The sequence below is a fragment of the Glandiceps talaboti genome, chromosome 4 (assembly GCF_964340395.1).
Source record: "Glandiceps talaboti chromosome 4, keGlaTala1.1, whole genome shotgun sequence".
In the NCBI taxonomy this organism is placed as follows: domain Eukaryota; kingdom Metazoa; phylum Hemichordata; class Enteropneusta; family Spengelidae; genus Glandiceps; species Glandiceps talaboti.
Genome location: NC_135552.1, coordinates 20,698,423 through 20,715,411, shown reverse-complemented (window position 1 = coordinate 20,715,411; position 16,989 = coordinate 20,698,423). Strand labels below are relative to the sequence as shown.

Below are 16,989 nucleotides of genomic sequence, written 5' to 3'. Positions count from 1 at the left end.
TCGTTATACAGAGGTTATAATGCACCAAGATTTGTCGTGCATATATTTATAACAAATTGACATCCAAGATATAACCATTGCAAATAGTTAGGTACGAGTATCTGTACATACCTTTCCTGCATGTACCTTACCTGTACATACCATACCTGTACATACCTTACCTTACCTTACCTTACCTGTACATACCATACCAGTACGTACCTTACCTGTACTTACCTGTTCATACATTTCAATGTACAAATTGCTGTAGGTGATCCATGCTAAGTCAGTACATTTATTTGGCTACATATACATGTATCTTACATTCGCCGGGCCTATGTTCCGTTTGAGACTATAAAAAAACTGATTCAGAATTTAAAAGCATAGAAAATTGCGATTTAAAATTACAGAATTCAACATCTACACGCAGTTATGGCCATACTCACATTCAGTGTGCTCTTGTTATCATATACAGAGGAACCTACATAGGAGTGACGATTTGCAGTCTAGTTTTTATTTTACGTGCAATGTATATGCGATCAATAGGCTGCAATCCGATAGGACGGTCAAAGTGCCAACATTTGTTTACATAATTCAAATTCAGTCATTACAACAACAAACAGGACTATCCAAACTTGGTCAAGAAAAGTTAGACATTAAATTTTCATAAAGAATATACACTATATTACATTATATATATATGGTGGTGACTACGCGCTTGTTTTATTTGTAGATTAAAATCTTAGCTACTTGAGCGGCCCTTTTCACCTAATCTTAGCTACTTAAGTGGTCCTTTCCATCTCCTCCTGATTTTGATTGGTGTGTCACAACCAAGATTTCAAGATTTCCAATTCAAACGGTAAAAATTCAAACGGACGAGTGGCGTTATTATAGTTTGTATTTTTTAAAGAATAGAGGGCTCATCTGTCCAGTCCTGAATACATTGAGTAATAATTACTTTAACACATTATGAAGTATAGTAGAAGCCATGATTATCACTCTAGAAGTCTGGTATACTGTGTACGTAATGTGTTTTTTCCCTATCAAATTAGCGAAAGGTGAAAGTCACTGCCATTCTTCTTGTAGGCATAAACTAGTATCAACATGCCAGCATTAGTTATCTAGTAATTATTGTATTCGTCGACAGCCGATGCTATACCAACAAGGATGACGACAGGAACGATGATAACACACAAGACATAGCTGCATATCCCGACAACAATCGTTGCAATACTCCAACATTTGGCGCTCTCCGATTTTTGGCGTGCTCCTTCCTCGTCGCCACTGGCCCATGCACCGTCCACCTGTTAAATGCAAACAAATGCTGCACTGAAGTTTTTTTCATCCAAAGAAACAACACTGTACACAGTCATCCGTCAATTTCGACACGTTTTAAACTTCATCATATACCAGCTCGTGGTCGTGTGATTATCGTACCGAAGAAAGTGTCAATTTATTAAAGTACTCGAAAAACCAGGGTGACCTGTAATATACTTCTTGTGATGATAACTTTTGTAGTATCTTACGTCTAAGTGATTCTAATTTGTTTGTATTTTTTTATGCAATCCTTTTATGTCCACATTGCCTTTGGGACGAGGAATGAATTGAGAGGTATATATTCAAGAAACCCGGGCCCCGCCATATCTTGGAAGTGTTGACACAAGATTCAAGTAACCGGTCGTTGACATCTGCTATAGATCATTGTGACCCGAGCATTCTGATAGAAGTAGTACGACATAAATATCTAGTCACTTACACTTGCTGCATACACAACAGCAACAATACCAGTTGGTAGGAAACAGCACAACATACTAAATATAGCCAAACCCAAGTAACTGCTGGGTGCTGATTTGTGGATTACAGTTGTCATTGCCACCGGCTGTGGCGCTGCGATCTGAAATGGACAAAGATATATCTAGTTACACCAAAATTGAACCCTGGTCTTGGCATGAGAAAATCGCTTTGAACGCAAATGTCAGTGAAGCGTGCCTTCCCAGGTCAAGAAATAAAACAGTTCATACACGAATCAAAAGAACAAAAAAGCGAGAGTCAATTGTAAATGACAAGAATTAACATGCAGGCCCCTCCGTTTTTCGAATATTTTAGAGAGATATTTCGATATCGACTATTTCTCGATAACGTTATCAAAGTGCAATGTGCCAGCTAATTCTTTGAAGATCTTTGAACATCTCAATTTAAGGTCATAGTATACAGTCATATAACCCCATAAAGTCATATGTAACCATTGTGTATATATGAATTATAACGGCCCCTTAGCATAAGTAATTGTGACGTGTTACACTGGTCACAGAATAGCAGACATATGTATGCGTGGCATTTCGAGCGAATATCGGCAATTATTACAAATGTCGGTTGTACAGCGCCCCCATATGAAGGTTTAAAGTCTGAATATATTTGCAAACTTTCCGTCATTACTTTTTGTTGATTTTTTTGGAGAAAATGATCACGTGAAGCACACATATTTATAAGTAGTTTCCTATGATAAGAAAAAGTTCTAGTGAAAATTCAGATTGCCTTTCAACGTATCAAACTTTTAGGAATATGTCCTTACTAAAGTTCTCATTCCCCCCCCCCCTCAGCCAACGAAATATTTCAAGGACTCCTTTCAACCTCTTTTTTTTTCATTTACCCATTTTCTTCCAAGACCCTCTCCGTAGATTCCAACAGAAGCTTTGTATTTTAGATAGATAATGGAGGAAACTTGCCTAACCATCCACTAGATTTTAATGTGTCTACCAACCCACTACTCAAGCCACCGCGACAATAAACGTGTACACACACGATAGTACATTTCCCAGTCTCATCAAGTCGTTTCACCTGGGACAATATATCATGTTCAAGGAAATGCTTATAAATTAAACGCAATTAATCCAGTCAAATTTAGTGCTAAAGAAATTGGTCGTAGCAATATTAGATACCCATATGGGTTCATCGTGCAATTCTTAGCCATCGGTGTTATTACATGTATATGTACTATCTCAAGAAGCTTTCCCTCCCTGATGTGGAGAGCTTCTTGAGATAGTAACACCATGATCAGATTCTGAGGCATATAGAAGATTTCACTTGGCAAAATATTCAAATCCAACGTCTATAGTCTGTGTGTTTCCAACAATAAAGCTATTGCCCCCCCCCCTTTCCGTTTAACCCCACCACTAGGCTGACATACAAGTTGTCCACTCTATTTGTTTGCTACTCTTACTGACAATTTCGCTTCTGCTGGAAACAACGCGTAAGATCAGTGTTTGCCCGAGCAGCTTGGTTGGCTGTACTTGCCCTTTGTCCTTCAAGCATGGCCTCATAATACTCTAAAAACTGCATATTACTATCTAGTAAAATTAAGTCAATTCAAAAAATACAAACAACAGAAGACAATTTTTGAGATATTTTTTTACTGTAACTTTGTTTGCAGTCGTTTAGCTTAATGCAGATGAGGTGCATTCAACGTTACATTTCACAAGTATAACTCACATATGTTGTTTGTTGTGATGCAGCCATCCCATATCCAGGTTGGGGTTGCCCATATCCAGGCTGGGGTTGTCCGTATCCAGGCTGGGGTTGCCCGTATGCTGGTGGGGGTTGTGATTGAGATGGTTGTCCGTATGCGTCTGGTTGTTTGGGTTCCGATTGAGGTTGACCAGGTAAATCTGCGATAGTCAAAAATAACCAACACGATTATGTAGCGTAGTACAGTTGATATGTGTTTTGTATTCAGTGTATTATATTGTAGTACAGTCGGTGTGTTTTGTATTTAGTGTATTGAAGTGTAGTACAGTCGGTGTGTTTTGTATTCAATGTAGTACAGTCGGTGTGTTTTGTATTCAGTGTATTGAAGTGTAGTACAGTTGATGTGTGTTTTGTATTCACTGTATTGAAGTGTAGTACAGTCGGTGTGTTTTGTATTCAGTGTATTGTATTGTATTATATTGCATTCTATTGTATTGTATTGTCTTGTCTTGTATTATATTGTATTGTATTGTACTGTATTGTAGTACAGTCGATGTGTGCTTTGTATTCAATGTATTGTATTGTATTGTATTGTATTGTATTGTATTGTATTGTATTGTATTGTATTGTATTGTATTGTATTGTATTGTATTGTATTGTATTGTATTGTATTGTATTGTTTTGTGCTGTAATGCAGTACAGTCGGTATGTGCTTTGTATTCAATGTATTGTATTGTATTGTATTGTATTGTATTGTATTGTATTGTATTGTATTGTATTGTATTGTATTGTAGTACAGATCTCTTAACATTATCTGAGGGGCGGGAAGTTTGCTTTATTTTCAACGTCAGTTTTTTTTCTTTTGTGTGTAAGTAAATCGATCTGTGTCTGCACCTTTTCCAGGTTAACTATAGAGCTATTGTATTTGTAATCACACAGAGCCTTGGGCTACAAAATCACACTTAATATGTGTAGCGTTAGGTGGAGGCCTTCTATTTTGAGAACAAAGAAGAAAGCAAACACATACATACATACATACATACATACATACATGTACATACATACATACATACATACATACATACATACATACATACATACATACATACATACATACATACATTTGTACACACACATATACATACATACATACATACATACATACATACATACATACACACTGATCATTATCATTTAGTCTACAGGCGTTATGTGTGTTGTTTCGTTGCCATGGCAGTATACTTGTAATGTCAACAGATATACAATAGTACAGTTCATTTGAATAGAATAATTAGCATCTCCCAGGTCATATGTTTTGACCCGTTTCTTTACAAACACATTTCAACAAAGCCTGAATACACCCTGTTAATTCCAGGGAGGTTATTCGATACTATTAAGTTCCAACCATTACACCTGCAAGTAAATTCCAAAGGTTGTTTTGTGACAGACCGGCTCTTTGTGATACTATCACTGACAGGTTTAGCTAGCCCCAACAACATCTCAGTACCTCAGACGCAACGTTAACCAACACTATGTTGAATCATTCTATCAATACCGTATTAAAATCTTTACTGAAGTCTAACAGTTGCATCATGTCCTAGGATTCGTAATATGGTCACAAATAGCAAACACCCAAATATCCCCTTGTTCCCCCCCCCTTTCAAAGATGGGATGAACTTTGAAAAAAAGGATCGAAAACAACATAATACTTGCATTGGGTACATTTCATAAAGAAGAAAACACACGAGCTGCTTAAAATTTCAAGTTTTTTCAAGTCAACGCGTCAAATAATACATACAATAATCAGTTATGTTCACAAGCTGTCAATCGAATCTTAATATTTGGTTGATTTCCTGCCTTCACTGTTGCCTATTCATAGTTTACTGAACATCACTCCTACCTACATTGCATCACTCCTACCTTCAAGTATTCATTTTGTCACCTTGTCACCTTAATATGACATTAACAGATATTCTTCTTCTTCAACAACAACAACAACAACAACAACAACAACAACAACAACAACAACAACAACAAAACAACAACAACAACAACAACAACAATAACAAGCATGACAATTATGCTAATAGTACTTTATGTAAGACTAGGGATTCAATCCCAGGTTCTATCGCATTAGTGTTATCCTTACAGGTGCAGCCAAATGATATATTGTGTGTTTTTCATTAATTAATTATATGTTGTTTCAGGCCAAAAATGGTATTTTCAATAGAATCACCCCTCAAAAATATTGTGGGGAGGGTGTTTAGCTCTTCTTGTGTGCCCTTCCACTGGTGAGGAAGAATACCTGCCCTCCATCCTTCCCACGGGGTTTCAATTTGCCCACCAGCCCATTGTGGCATTTGACACCTTCATACGACTCTTGTGACTGATTTACCCACTCCCCCACCAGAAAAATTTGTGCTTTGCACTATACCAAAAACAGATTTTGATGTACACAATGTGTACCCCCCCCCCTATAATTCCATGTTTTCCCCTCCCACTGTATCAAAATCAGGACTTCCACGCTTCAATTCTTCCCGTTTTGTTCCCCTCAAGCCACCGATAAAACAAAATTGCGTAAGAACACAAATCAGTTGAGTCATAGTGATTACAATAATGGGACCATTCCTTTGTTCTGGACCAACTTTTTTCTATAAAGCTCTGTTAGACAATTTTTTGTTACCTGAATTTTGATTAATCCGAACAGGGCAATTAACGCATACAAGCATTACAAGTCACAACAAACTGTTGGTGAATATTACACTTGACTCTCTCCATGTTTTATCACTTTCAATACCCGACCTTACCATATTTTATATCGACGATGTCGTCTTCGTTTTCACGTGGATTGAAATAAAAAGGAATGTCACAACTTGACAGACTTTAATATATAAACCTCTACACGACGTATTTGAGTACCGAGGGTCAATAATGGCCATGGCACGTAGATATGGAACAAAATACAAATAACAGCACTGTTCGCTATGTATAAGTAATACGTATAGCAATAAACTCAACAGCCGTTACGATTCTGTTATATGGTTACAAACGACTTCAATAATACATGCAAGACTTGCCAGCAAATTGTAGCAATTAATAGTCCATAAGTTATCCAAAATAATCTTACAAATCAAGGCTTGAAATGTTTTGTATACACTTAAACCATGTAAGTCGTGAATCGACCAACGTGGCAACCGTTGTTGTACACTTCGGTTTCGGTTTCGATTTCTTTTACAGCTCTGTCATCATTATGTTACACGTAAAAAAAGTATTCTACAAAAAGTTTCTTGTTGTACGCAATTAAAAAAAAGAATTAATTATCACACTGGTGTTGCTGAAAGATTCAGAAAACGTTTCTACCTTGATTTGGATCAGCCATTCTGAAGTTGTTGTTTTTAAAACAGGAATTATATTTGTTCAATCGACAGCAACGTAAAAAGTCCGACAGTGGGTTGAAACAAACGTCTGTTCACAAAGCCCTTTTCTAAAAATGTGCTTTGCACTCGTGCATGTCACTTTTTAAAGTTTGAAATGGGCCAAGTCCCTGAACTGTGCGCATGCGTTGTTTTACATCTCAATGTCCGCTCCAAGGTATTTAATATTGTTCAGGAAACAGATGCCCTATATTTCGAGATATTAATGTAACTTTTACTATTACACTCATATATGTGAAACTTACATACCTTTGTTAACTTTTTATTAGATATAGTCGCACCGGTGTATCCATGACTATGTATTGCTACTTCTATTTAAGGGGAACATCCTGCAAATTTCTGAAAAGGCAGTTGGTATTTTTTTTCGAGTTCTTCGATTTGTGTCAGGAAACGCGACTAGACTCGACTTCGCAGTCCTAAATATGAATAAATAGATTCAGCTATTTAAAGTCGTCGTTATTTTGCTTATTTGAATATCCATACTAAACGCGTCCTGACAGGTTCCAAAACGTGCCCCATTGCCCCAAGAGTATTTTACGATGAATTGACATTACCAGAGTGACAAAGCAATTTTCTGTGTGACGTCAGAGCGTTTGTGGACGAAAAAGTGTCCGTCAACGTCTACGTGAAATCATGTGCTGTTGACGAATCAAGTTAAATGATATTCAATAACTTAGTCTATTTGATGATGTAATAGTAAACCTGGAAATTTTCGCCTAAGAATTAATTTCGCTTATTTGGGTCAAAACGAAAAGCCAAAACAGGTAATGACTGAAATGTCTGCGTGTACATGAACACAATATACCGTGAAGAGTCTGGCAATAGTAAATAGTTAATCTTTGAGAACTAGCTGAAGACTGTGAAATCGCAAAATTTTCTAGTAGTGGAAATATACATCATTCATAGCCTGAGGTAAACAGAGTGTTACGCTTAGACAGAAACTAAAAGTCTCAAACTATAAGTTGACCACTGCACTCTCATTAAACCAACCCTTAAGGTTCATTGGTCAGAAAACGTGGCTTATAAAGAGACTGCAAAACATTATCCTACATCAATCGAAAGGTTAAGTATATCCCTGGGTCATATCGATTATACCACTGTTTGCTGATGAACGTGCATGGAATAAAATCTTCCATATGTGAGATAATCCAACACATTCATAAAAGGTAACTATGGCAACGAATTTATTTATCAGCATGACAACAGCTAAAAATACATATGTATGCGCAACACGATGCGCAGTTCATGAAACCAATCAATAAAGTCGAGGTTTGTGTGGAATAAGATCTGTCAGTGGTCGAGTGGACCAAAATAGAAGTCTCTTTTTCCATGTAAAACACTGCAACACAATAAGAGAGTATAGTTTTACCCTATCAAATTACCTGACCGGCCTTACTGACCCTATGCTTCTAAGGGAACGAACATAATTTACAGGACAGGGGGGAAGGGGCTTGAGGCTTGAGGAGAACACATTTCACATCCCACTTTGAGCTCTCAAAACTGCACCTCCCCTCCGAAATAAATCCAAATTTTGTGTGTGTGTGTGTGTGTGTGTGTGTGTGTGTGTGTGTGTGTGTGTGTGTGTCGATATATATATATATATATATATATATATATATATATATATATATATATATATATATATATATATATATATATATATATACATATATAACTCGGCGAGTATCAATCTGCTAAGACAGTGCTCTATACCGCAGTGGCAGAGCGAGAGTTGTCTGATGATCGCACTATGCGTGAAACTCCGAGTTACAAACCAAGAAAGAGTTCCAGTACTACCAAAACTATAGAGAGAGAGAGAGAGAGAGAGAGAGAGAGAGAGAGAGAGAGAGAGAGAGAGAGAGAGAGAGAGAGAGAGAGAGAGAGAGAGAGAGAGAGAGAGAGGGGGGGAGGGGGAGGAGGGAGGGAGGGAGAGAGAGAAAGAAAGAGAGAGAGTGGGGGGGGGGCGCTCCTAAACAGAATTACTACATGACAATAATTACTTTATTGCTCATCGTGACTCATTAAAGAAAAGAAAGCTCTTACGCTATACTATTATATCTGGCATCTCCACAAATAAACAGTTGGTTCCGTCTAGAGAGAGAAAAAATAGTGGCCATAATTTTGGCAACAAGCTCGACTTTTCCTTTTGAAGACCAAAAACCAAACAACGTGATAATACAATATTCTCTCTCAAAATTACCATTGAGGGCGCTTTCCAAAATATTTTATTCCTGTAAGGGTTCGAGTTAAATTAAAAAAATAAACACCGCGGTCCCATTTATAAACGATTTAATACATTGTATTATATGAGAAACTTCACTAGAGTAAAAAAAATGGAAATTAGCATTATAAGAGACCATGATTAATTAACTTGAAAATCTAATTTCCTGTTCATAGAAAGTGATGAACTGCGTACTGTAAAGTTGTGGATTACCAAAAATCTACTGTATAACTGTTGTGATGTCTAACAAGGTGTGACGTAAAAGTACTGTTTGTAACATGTATCATAGGACAATTTAAAATGATGTATTTTTAATATAACAAACAATGGTAAATCTCGCTGTTCTAACATTTGTCAGAAATCTTGTGTTGTAATTTAATCCTTGGGGCATCGAACTACATAACATTTACAATCGGCTGATTATTGCCGTCACCAAGTGGTCAGCCGTAACTATGGAATTTGTCACGCATAAATCCATAAATATGAAAACATCTCATCACTTTTACTTTCATATGGTGAACTAAGTTTAGATTCTAAAACATCCCATTGAAAGAATACAAAATATGAACAAATTCTGTGATCTCCTAAGATCCTGAATATAATGTAAAATTTAGGCATACGATATTCGTACACTACAGTGATGTCACGCTGGAACTATACCTGTAATTGACTGTAAGGTCACACGTGCGTACCTGTTTACAGACTAACAACTCTTCAATTGTATGTACATACAAGTTAATCAGACCCTTCACGAGGGTCTATGGTCAAACGTATACGTCATAAATGTCTACACGTGGGAACAGGTGATTGCGATGTCATTGCACGTCAACTAAGTATCATAAACTATGAATGTAAGGTTCCTGTATTTTCACGTCTTGCTGTTCCATAATCAGAATTGTGTATGTTTTCAGTTAAACTGTCGCACCCTTTTATATGTTTTATTATAGTGCCTTAATGTCAATACCGGGTTGATTTGTGGTCCAGAAACAAGCTGACATTTTAAATGTTGGATGTGTTTGCGAATTTATTCAACAAGGCTAGAGCTCTTCGGGACGCTCTGCTAAATCTATTTTGGTTTTACTTTTACGTTTGTAAGAAGAAAAAACGCTGTGGTGGTCAAAGTTTGAGTACACAAAAAAGACATTGTTAAAATTACAAGTAATACCTACATTTGATGTATCACGCTACAATGACAGGTTTTTGATATCTAACGATTATAAACGACAACAACCAAGCAGGCCACTGTGCCGTAGATGCTGTACATTGAAGTATTGTAACTCAACGTTATAAGGCCGCCATAAAGTTAAGCTGACAATTTTTGATTTTGTCACATGTCGACATGAGTGATGTCGTGGTTCCCTTATTTAGAAAGTTTGTTTGAATCAGTATCTTCAATTGAGGTAACATGGCTAACATTGTCATATACTAAAAAAATATTCAGTTCGTTGGTCGAATTCAAAAAAAAAAAGTTTAAACACCTTAATTTGCTTCGAATTGGTGTGTAGGTGTGAGGTGTATAAAGGTCGAAGTTAAATTTCTACCAAATACACCAACTTCTCAAATACGTCAACTCGAACATGTGTTAGAGGGCATCATATTACGCTATTCCGTGTTGGAGAAGACTCAGTTAGTAAGTCCGGTCCATTCATACATAGTACACAAACTTGAGCGAGTGGTCATCAAAGTAAAACAACCTACCTTAATTCTTGGACAAACAACTGTAAGTATTTGTAATTTTTTTTCTACTTTTTTTAAATTTTTTTTATTTCTAAACAGTTTCAGATAAAGGAAAGCGGTTACCTATTCGACGGTACGTATGCATCGAAGGAAAGTTTCAGAAATCGAACATTTTAGATCCTGTTACTGGCAGAGTTAATTTTAGTGGTGGAAATAGTTGAGGTCGGCAAAGAACTGCAGGTCATATTCTGCAACAAAATAGTGAGTTTGATATATTTATTTATTGCATTTTGTCCAAAGACTATGTGAACTTATGATATGGCATTACTCATTGTGGATGACATTTGAATCTGAAATATTTAATTACATCTTTCCATGGATACTCAAATCTGAAATGTAATGTGGCTTTGCACTCTATTGACGTAGACTTGGGATCTCAAATAGATGTCGTCAACGTAGTAGAGCTTCGAACTGATGTCCATCATCGAGTCTTAAGTGTCTGATGTGACAGTGATGGGCTCATAGTGTGTTTATTTCAAAATAGTACAGAAAGTTGCCCAACCCAGTCCCAAATTTTGAAGTATCGAGACAGTTAAAGCAATGGAGAATTTTTACGCGTTTGTTCCTCTTTCTTGAACTGATACACAATGTTCCATAGGTCAGGATTGGTAATTCAGAGATTTTTAGACTTTGGACATGTCTGTATATAAATAAACGAACTATTGGTGATAAAACACTGCCTGGCATTGAACAATCGATGTTACAATATATGATGAAAATTGAAAAATTCATCGTTGTGCGAATATTGAAACAACAAAAATATGCACACGATTCGCATTCCAATGTTAACCGCAGTGTATCTGATATTCAGTTGTCTAGCTGCTACCTAGATCTTCGGGCTTTCTTCTGATATTACAAGCGACCGAAGGTTGTTTTGCACCAACGGTACCGTGCAATCGAGGGCGTTTTAATAGTCCGATGTTGCCGAACAAAACCCGAAGGATCTCATCATTCGGCTTGTGTTCGGCAACCCTCGGAGAACAGACCCGAGGTCTTATTACAAGACTAATTTCTCAGTTGTCTATTAAGAGCTATACACGTAATTGATTTGTCTATTTTGACACATCGTCAATTCAGGTATATCATGAATGGAAACACATATTCAGTCGTTGTAGTAAGCAACAGTGAGAAATGAAATACACTTTCCAAAGAACTCACATTGTACGTTACATTTAATTCACTAACAATGCCTTTGAAGGTTTCTTTGAAACCCTTCAATCGAGTGACAACGAAACCCATCAATGTTCACATTCTAAACGTTCAATTTGAAGTTACAACGCGATATACTCAGAGTACATCCAAATTCTGTGTTTCACATGCAGACAGTACCAGTGTAGTGAAAACTTTGAATTTTGTCAGAAATTGGTAGCTGAGATATACATCAGTGTCTAGCTCGATGGGCAATATAATTGTCGAAGGTTGCTGCTGCGTATCTATTTTACGTGTGTATATATATATATATATATATATATATATATATATATATATATATATATATATATATATATATATATATATATATATATATATAGTTTTGATAGTTCGGGAACTCTTTCTTGGTTGTAACTCGGAGTTTCACGCATAGTGCGATCATCAGACATTGTGCGATCATCAGTTCTCTGATGATCGCACTATGCGTGAAACTCCGAGTTACAACCAAGAAAGAGTTCCAGAACTATCAAAAAAATATTGCGCTCTGCCACTGCGGTATAGAGCACTGATACTCTACTCGTTGTGTTACTGTACAAATACAGTAACACAACGAGTAGCTGACAGTTGTCTGATGAACGCATTGAGCGTGAAACTCGGAGTTACAACTTAGCACCCCAAGTTCCAACCAACTCACTTTGATTATATATATATATATATATATATATATATATATATATATATATATATATATATATATATATATATATATATATATATATATATATTGCGCTCTGCCACTGCAGTATAGAGCACTGTCTAAGCAGATTGATACTCTCCGAGTTATATATATATATATATATATATAATATTCGTAACAAGACGAGAATGTTACCAATTGCTAAATATTAGGTTATTATCAAGCATATACACAGCGGTATATAATGGCTTATTTATTTTCTATTATCCTATTATCCCAGGTCAAATCACAGACAAGTAAGAAGGGCATGTGTTAGTGAGATAAAAAACAACTATGCTTATCTGAGTGTTTAAGGAGAACTGTAAATGAGTTGTATTTTTTCATTGTTGTTCCTCTTTCTCGAGTATCAATATAATGTTGCACTCTGTTCAATTTATTGCAACGGCCCTAGTAACCAGCTAGCGAGAGTTAAACAATACTACTACTGTATTGAGGAAAGGTGTCTGTGAGACTTTGTCGTAGGATGACAAATTACAAAGTCATGGGTTGTCAACAAACATATACACAGCAATCGACACTATTGGCACACCTTCGATGATTGTATCTGATAACGTCAGGTTACATTAGGCAGTAACTGTCACGTGTAAATTAATACCAAGTTCTATTTTCAGTGACAGCGTTCGCCACGTATTCTTTCATGACGTGTCCAGTGAATGACTACATTCTGTGTGCAAATTCAACATTTTCTGATTGATGGAGGCGCTGATTTTAGGGTCCGTGCCGTTAAATACAAATTAGTTACATTTTCTTACAGTGTTATGTCTTCACACTTAAAGTTTACATATAATATTAAATAATCTCACATCTTGGAGATGAAAGCTCGAGCTTTTGAGTTAAAAGAACTTCTTTGTTCATTGAATTTCAATTTACAATGAGTTTGATATGGATTATGAGGCGTAACTTGATGCTGTGCCAAAAATTGTTCTCATCTGAAAGGTTGGTGTGAAAGATAATGTTTTGTTGTATTGGATCAAGATTACGATTGGTGTAGAAGCGAATTGACGTATTAATATATGTTGGGACTATCACGTGATAACATTAGGCATAAAACTTGGTGATCCGTCCAACGGTGGTCACTATAAGCAACCTAAAGAATACAAGATAACTTATCAACTTGTACCAATCCTTGGTAATTGATTTGTGTAAGTATCATGTTTTCAATGTCCTTCACTTTGACTTATACATGTATACAGACTCCATCAACGTGCATTCTACCAGTAGAGTGGGAACAGATAGAGATATACGTTGTTTATATCTCCTGTGTATGCATACGTCATTACACACGTCACAACAACACGTAGTCTATTTCTTCTAGATTTGCACACTGTACCATCGCCATGTTTATCACACGATTTTCTTTTACCTTTTTACATTTCACCGTCAGCAGACACAAATTTAAGTTTGCTAAAAGACACGTAAAGGTGTGGGTGGAGCTTACAAAGATTCATGAATAGCTTGATAGGTCAAGAGGGAAAAGGCAAAGCTGATTTTGTCTTACCTGATAAATTCTAGATTTTATCTGAAGGAAATGCAGCTGCCGACATCAGACCATTGGCGAACGGAACCTGTTACAAACAGGAAAAGTGAACAACTGGATTGGATTAATAACACTTGGCTCAGCATGTTGGAACAGCAGACACTTGTATTACATTTCATTATTTGATAAGAACAACTGTATTGCCTCTTTACATAATAGTTCACATTCAAAAACATAGACGATCCCCTGGCATTTCATGCACACATGCCATATAAAACTGTTCTTATCAAACCATGGTGTGTAACACAAGCCTCTGCTGTTCCAACCTGCTAATTATTATTAAATCCAATTCACTTCTTTACTTTCCTTGTTTATAACAGGCTCCCTTCCGATCCCCAAGGGTACCTTGTGGTATGGCTATGGTCGGTAGTTTCGTACTGCGTGTGCATGATGTCGGCAGTTGTATTAACTGGCCAGCCTGAAAAAATAAGAATCAATCGTTGGCAGTAGCAATCATTAGTTTAACATATAAAAGTAATCGATTGTAACTCTGTAGTATAAGTGAAACAGAAACTGTCTTATTTGTACATTTTTTAGTTTTTTATATAGGCGACTTAATTGTAAGTCAGCTGAGTCAAAACGCTAACGAATCATTGGTTCATTGGTGTAGTCACAGGCATTCATGTGTAACTAAAATGGGTCTTTATTACCATGCTGTTTATGTCAACAATGTCAAAGGTAGAAATAAAGGTATTTGACTTCAGGTGCAGCAGGCATATGTCAGAAGGAAGGCGTTTATTTCGATTGTGGTACGCTTTATCAGTACAAAGCATAGTAATATCGGTACTTTATAGCTAGGGTACCTTCGTACCCGCATGTGCCTGATAACGGTCCTTGTCTGAATGTGATGTTTCGTGTAAAGTACATGTATTTGATGTACGGAGCTCGTTGAAATGTTGTTAGTTGTAATCCCGTGTGTTTCTTTATAGATCAGAGGTTATTTAGTTCTGCACACTTGGAATGGTTCCAGATATGCGAGGATTTTTAATGATATAATACCCCGGCGTATATATCGGGATTTTGTAAGTTTTTGTTCCTCTTTCATGGGCCATCAAGTGTGATTGATAATCATGAGATCATGACTTTTGTCAATTGTTCAATGGTTTGATATGTGATAACGGATAGTTTAACAGTCAAGGAGGTTAAGCCGCAGTAATGCATGTGTGCACTGTAAAATCAATTCTTCACATTTAGAAGGTAGCCTGACAGATCTGCCGTTGTAGGCGCTGTCTAATCTCCCTTTCTCTTCAGTGCGCAAATGCGTGTGTGCTTTAATATCTCTTTATAGGTTAAAATGTAGACAATATATAATAATGTACTGAGAGTAAAATTGGGGTATTGAAGACAATATTCAAGTATTCTATGGTTTTCAAAAATGTGTACGGTATGCATCTAAATGGCCATGTCCTCCTACATGCCCTTATTTCAAAAACAATCCTATCCGTTGCAGGGGGACAACCTTCCCACACCCTCCCCACAGCCGCTAGGTTGGTTCTCCCGTCTAAAACGTTGATATTTTGAGAGCTATATACAACTACACTTTTACGCGTTATTGAATTAAAAGTCATTTTTAAAATTGGCAAACTCTGAAACTGAACATTAATAGAATTTACTACCATCATCAAATTGAAAGAATGTCGTAAGCAAAGAAGAGATATCGCTTTCAAAACTTTGCTTAAATATGTACTGAAATGTTTTAAAAAATGGGTAGGGTTTAGGGCCTAAACTAGGGTCAGTCGAAATATCGGAAACACACAATTTTTCCTAATGTCAGCAACCAACAGCACTCTTTACACTCTGTTCTTTTCTTAGCAAAACGTTTGCTTTACCCTCTTCCCAATTTCAGATTATGTTAAAACAGACCTGGGAACAAAAACATAAGGGAGATATCGACGATGTCAGCATTAAACCAAGTACGCCCAGGTAGTAGCGATGAAGCAGGAACGGAAGATGGCGACAGAATGAGGATGGCGACGGCACCGGACAACACAAACCCACACGGTAGCGGTGAAGGAGGAGAAGAAGATGGCGACAAAATTGATGTAAGATTACTCAAATCGGTCACATTTCACACAGACGTGTACATATTATTTGCTTCACCCTCGCCTCAACGGACACTACACTACACTACACTACATTACACCACACCACACTACACTACGCCGCATCTTATCATACTACACCACATTACACTACACTACACTAAGAAGTTAACAATAACATCTACACACTATATTTTCGAAGCTTCATGCACAGAAAGCTTGTTTTTTTTTCCAGCAATGAAATTCATTGTAGTGTTTTATGGCAATAATGTGTACCTCATATTCTGATTTTAGGAATTGTTTAAATGTCTTGCTAAAAAGGAAGGACTTGCGAACAATATCTTGGAAATACTCTCAACGTTAACTGACCATGACTATGTCACTTTTCGGGAGAAACTCGCAGAACTTTATGACAAAGTAAGTGTATGATGAACGGGCAAACATACCGTAAAACATTGTATTGTGTTGAGCTGATGGAGAGAAAGGAATCCTAAGAAATTTCTTATTCTAAATGCGATTTCACAATTCTGTTCAATCAGACATATTACACATACATACATACATTCGTTCATTCACTGAAATTGCAAATACACATAATATAATTGTTGTATATAAACATTCGTGTAAGTGGGTGTGTATTGATATCCGTATGTTTTATTAGATTC

General features: G+C 36.6%; 1 protein-coding gene across 1 annotated transcript; it reads right to left on the bottom strand.

The window, feature by feature from the left end:
- Nucleotides 1-274: 274 nt before the first annotated feature.
- LOC144434066 (proline-rich transmembrane protein 1-like) lies at nucleotides 275-6,954 on the bottom strand. The gene is made up of 4 exons (XM_078122519.1): nucleotides 6,805-6,954; nucleotides 3,469-3,644; nucleotides 1,736-1,873; nucleotides 275-1,283 (listed from the first exon to the last, which is right to left on the bottom strand). The coding sequence occupies exons 1-4, from the start codon at nucleotides 6,821-6,823 to the stop codon at nucleotides 1,101-1,103; spliced, it is 516 nt and encodes a 171-aa protein (XP_077978645.1). The 5' UTR covers nucleotides 6,824-6,954; the 3' UTR covers nucleotides 275-1,100.
- Nucleotides 6,955-16,989: the final 10,035 nt, after the last annotated feature.